The following is a 5000-nucleotide window of genomic DNA, read 5'->3' as shown; positions in this document are numbered from 1 at the left end:
GCTAAAACACACACACACACACACACACACACTGTTGTTCTGTATCCTTCCATCCTCCCGTCTGCTTTCTCTCTAACTTGTTGACTTGATTTATTTAAATCAACACTTCTCAGAGTTCTGTTAGTTATTTGGTTGTTTGGTTACTTAAAAACAAGTTGCTTAAAAATGAAAAATAACGTGAAGTTGAGTCTGATAACAACTTTAATAAAATGCTTTTATGGTTCCAAAACATGGGCAAAATGTTATTTTACACTTTTATATAATGTTCATTATAATTTTATATAACTTAATATAATTTTATACTGAAGGGAATTTCTTTTGTATTAGAGGGAAATTAAAAAAGATAAAGAATATTTTTATTTTATTCAATATTATTTTAGAAGAAATTTGTTTAGTTCCTTTTTCATTCGCTTTTTTGTTAGTTTCTATTAATCTACTTGATTATGATTTTATTCTATTATATTTTAGTTTTACTAATGTTAGATGTGTTTTTATTTATTTATTTATTTATTTATTTATTTATTTATTTTTAATTTATTTTATTTCTGTTTTTTTTTGTTTGTTTTTAATTAATGTTGAGACAGAGACAGAAAGTTCCTGAAGCATGGCTGTGCCTTGTTTTTAGAGAATAAACGGACTTCCTGCTGCTTTGTTAGAATGAGAAAAATGGAAAATATTTAAAAATTAAACTTTGGATATCAAAAATTCCAAATGTCCTGGATTGATGGAATTTTCTGCTATTATTTTTCCCCTCCTTTTTTTTCTTGCCTCATTTTGTCATTTCATTTGAGCATTTCAAGTTTATTATACAAATTTTTATAACCATATTTTCCTAATCGGAATGGACCAAATGTGTTAATGGGATAATTAATGACTGTCCCAAGTACGCAGTTCCTTTCTTGCTGGCCTTCCTTGTGGACACATGGATAGAGCTGGAAATAGGGAATCTCATCTGATGCTGTAGATTTGGAACTGCTGCTATATTTGTAAAGACTGTACTGTTTTCTTCCTAGGAAGCTTGTTGCCTGTATCATCACTCATATACTGTTCTTTTATACTGTGTACTCTCACTAGAAGATAAGGACCATCTATATTTAGGGTCAATCAGACCATTCTGGTTCTTCAAACTGGTTTCTTGTTCCTATTGTTTTGTTTCGTTCCTTGCGTCTGCTGCCTGTGTCTTGCTATTCTGGCAATAAAAAATCGGCATGATAATATCTGTTACTGAGTGATTCTGTGTGTTTCTTGCTGTAGCTCTCGGGAGGCTGTGAACACACGGTGGTGCTGCAAGACTTTGTTGCGTGTGCGGCGTGTGAGCTGAGTGTGCACTCAGGTCAGACGGTGGAGGTGTTGGAGCGCTCGAGTGATCGACCCGGCTGGTGTTTGGTGAGAACCACCGAGCGCTCGCCCCCTCAGGAGGGACTCGTTCCCAGCAGCACTCTGTCGGTCTCGCACTCTCGCAGCAGCGTCGACATGGACTGCTTCCTCCCCTCCGGCAAAGGTAAGGGTAAGAAAGGTGGCCTGTTGAGCCAAATCAAATCACATGCACAATGGATGCAAACTGATTGCATGTGTAGTGTGTGTGATTGCATGTGTAGTGTGTGTGATGTGTAGAATGAAGTTTCTCAAAAAGCGAAGGATGACCTGCTGTCCATTTCAAATCATATCACATGAGAAAGATAATAATATTAATACCACAAATGGACACTCAATACAGTTAAGTAGCCATATATCCCATTGACCCAAAGCATAGATTTGATGTGAAAGTGAATCAGAGCGACTTTTTTCATTTATAAATAGCAGTCATGTGCATAGAAACCTCTTACAATTTACTTCTCCTTCTTCCTTCTTCTTCTTCCTCTTCTTCTTTTTCTTAGACAGTATAAGTATAGTGGATTGGTATAATGTAGTATAGTTATGGCATAGTAAATAAAATAAATGCATATAATATTATAGTAGATATGGTTATGGTATAGTGCAGTACAGTATGGTACATTCACATCAAAACATACTGTATGCACTGAGGGACTCGGATCTCAGCTCTGGAACATGATCGAATGAAGCTCCTCTGTTTGTTCGGACCTCCTTATAAACCACCATGGTATGATTTTGAAGAAAATCAAAGAATAATGAATTTATTAGGCAATAAAACTTGAAGGCTAAACCCCTTACTGTTTAAGTGTTAAAGGGAAAAAGCTGATGTTCTCAGAGCTACACCAAATTGAGTGTATAGTGTGGTGAAGTATAGTATAGTGTAGTGTATTATAGTGTGGTGAAGTATAGTATAGTATAGTGTAGTGTATTATAGTATAGTGTGGTGAAGTATAGTATAGTGTAGTGTATTATAGTATAGTGTGGTGAAGTATTGTATAGTGTAGTGTATTATAGTATAGTGTGGTGAAGTATAGTATAGTGTAGTGTATTATAGTGTGGTGAAGTATTGTATAGTATAGTATAGTATAGTATAGTATAGTATAGTATAGTATAGTATAGTGTATTATAGTATAGTGTGGTGAAGTATTGTATAGTGTAGTGTATTATAGTATAGTGTGGTGAAGTATTGTATAGTATAGTATAGTATAGTGTGGTGAAGTATAGTATAGTATAGTGTAGTGTATTATAGTATAGTGTGGTGTATTATAGTATAGTGTGGTGAAGTATAGTATAGTATAGTGTAGTGTATTATAGTATAGTGTGGTGAAGTATTGTATAGTATAGTATAGTGTATTATAGTATAGTGTGGTGAAGTATAGTATAGTGTAGTGTATTATAGTATAGTGTGGTGAAGTATTGTATAGTGTAGTGTATTATAGTATAGTGTGGTGAAGTATAGTATAGTGTAGTGTATTATAGTGTGGTGAAGTATTGTATAGTATAGTATAGTATAGTATAGTATAGTATAGTGTGGTGAAGTATTGTATAGTGTAGTGTATTATAGTATAGTGTGGTGAAGTATTGTATAGTATAGTATAGTATAGTGTGGTGAAGTATTGTATAGTATAGTATAGTATAGTATAGTATAGTATAGTATAGTGTAGTGTATTATAGTATAGTGTGGTGAAGTATTGTATAGTGTAGTGTATTATAGTATAGTGTGGTGAAGTATTGTATAGTGTAGTGTATTATAGTATAGTGTGGTGAAGTATTGTATAGTATAGTATAGTATAGTGTGGTGAAGTATTGTATAGTATAGTATAGTATAGTATAGTATAGTATAGTATAGTATAGTATAGTGTGGTGTATTATAGTATAGTGTGGTGAAGTATTGTATAGTATAGTATAGTGTATTATAGTATAGTGTGGTGAAGTATAGTATAGTATAGTGTATTATAGTATAGTGTGGTGAAGTATAGTATAGTATAGTGTAGTGTATTATAGTATAGTGTGGTGAAGTATAGTATAGTGTGGTGAAGTATTGTATAGTATAGTGTAGTGTATTATAGTATAGTGTGGTGAAGTATAGTATAGTGTGGTGAAGTATTGTATAGTATAGTATAGTGTGGTGAAGTATAGTATAGTATAGTGTATAGTATAGTATAGTGTGGTGAAGTATAGTATAGTATAGTGTAGTGTATTATAGTATAGTGTGGTGAAGTATAGTATAGTGTGGTGAAGTATTGTATAGTATAGTATAGTGTATTATAGTATAGTGTGGTGAAGTATTGTATAGTATAGTATAGTGTATTATAGTATAGTGTGGTGAAGTATAGTATAGTATAGTGCAGTGTATTATAGTATAGTGTGGTGAAGTATAGTATAGTGTGGTGAAGTATTGTATAGTATAGTATAGTATAGTGTATTATAGTATAGTGTGGTGAAGTATAGTATAGTATAGTGTAGTGTATTATAGTATAGTGTGGTGAAGTATAGTATAGTGTAGTGTATTATAGTATAGTGTGGTGAAGTATAGTATAGTATAGTGTAGTGTATTATAGTATAGTGTGGTGAAGTATAGTATAGTGTGGTGAAGTATAGTATAGTATAGTGTGGTGAAGTATTGTATAGTATAGTATAGTATAGTATAGTGTAGTGTATTATAGTATAGTGTGGTGAAGTATAGTATAGTATAGTGTATTATAGTATAGTGTGGTGAAGTATAGTATAGTATAGTGTATTATAGTATAGTGTGGTGAAGTATTGTATAGTATAGTATAGTGTATTATAGTATAGTGTGGTGAAGTATTGTATAGTATAGTATAGTGTATTATAGTATAGTGTGGTGAAGTATAGTATAGTATAGTATAGTGTATTATAGTATAGTGTGGTGAAGTATAGTATAGTATAGTGTAGTGTATTATAGTATAGTGTGGTGAAGTATAGTATAGTGTAGTGTATTATAGTATAGTGTGGTGAAGTATAGTATAGTGTGGTGAAGTATTGTATAGTATAGTATAGTGTATTATAGTATAGTGTGGTGTATTATAGTATAGTGTGGTGAAGTATAGTATAGTGTAGTGTATTATAGTATAGTGTGGTGAAGTATAGTATAGTGTGGTGAAGTATTGTATAGTATAGTATAGTGTATTATAGTATAGTGTGGTGTATTATAGTATAGTGTGGTGAAGTATAGTATAGTATAGTATAGTGTAGTGTATTATAGTATAGTGTGGTGAAGTATAGTATAGTATAGTATAGTGTATTATAGTATAGTGTGATGAAGTATTGTATAGTATAGTATAGTGTATTATAGTATAGTGTGGTGAAGTATAGTATAGTATAGTGTATTATAGTATAGTGTGGTGTATTATAGTATAGTGTGGTGAAGTATAGTATAGTATAGTATAGTGTATTATAGTATAGTGTGGTGAAGTATAGTATAGTATAGTATAGTATAGTGTATTATAGTATAGTGTGGTGAAGTATTGTATAGTATAGTATAGTGTATTATAGTATAGTGTGGTGAAGTATAGTATAGTATAGTGTAGTGTATTATAGTATAGTGTGGTGAAGTATTGTATAGTATAGTATAGTGTATTATAGTAGAGTGTGGTGAAGTATTG

At 31.6% G+C, this 5000-nt stretch overlaps 1 protein-coding gene across 3 annotated transcripts in view; it reads left to right on the top strand.

The window, feature by feature from the left end:
* kalrnb (kalirin RhoGEF kinase b) overlaps positions 1 to 5000 on the top strand; it is a 76976-nt gene that overhangs the window by 56573 nt on the left and 15403 nt on the right. For all 3 annotated transcript variants that reach the window (XR_009206111.1, XM_058403518.1, XM_058403519.1), the window contains one exon: positions 1255 to 1501. Coding sequence is in view for 2 of the 3 variants with exons in the window: in XM_058403518.1 (XP_058259501.1) it covers positions 1255 to 1501 (247 nt within the window). In the remaining variant the exon portion in view is untranslated. The remainder of the gene's footprint in view (positions 1 to 1254; positions 1502 to 5000) is intronic.

The sequence above is a fragment of the Hemibagrus wyckioides genome, linkage group LG11, assembly GCF_019097595.1.
Source record: "Hemibagrus wyckioides isolate EC202008001 linkage group LG11, SWU_Hwy_1.0, whole genome shotgun sequence".
NCBI lineage: Eukaryota > Metazoa > Chordata > Actinopteri > Siluriformes > Bagridae > Hemibagrus > Hemibagrus wyckioides.
The sequence above is the reverse complement of the archived record's forward strand: the minus strand, read 5'-3'. Positions and strand labels throughout refer to the sequence as shown.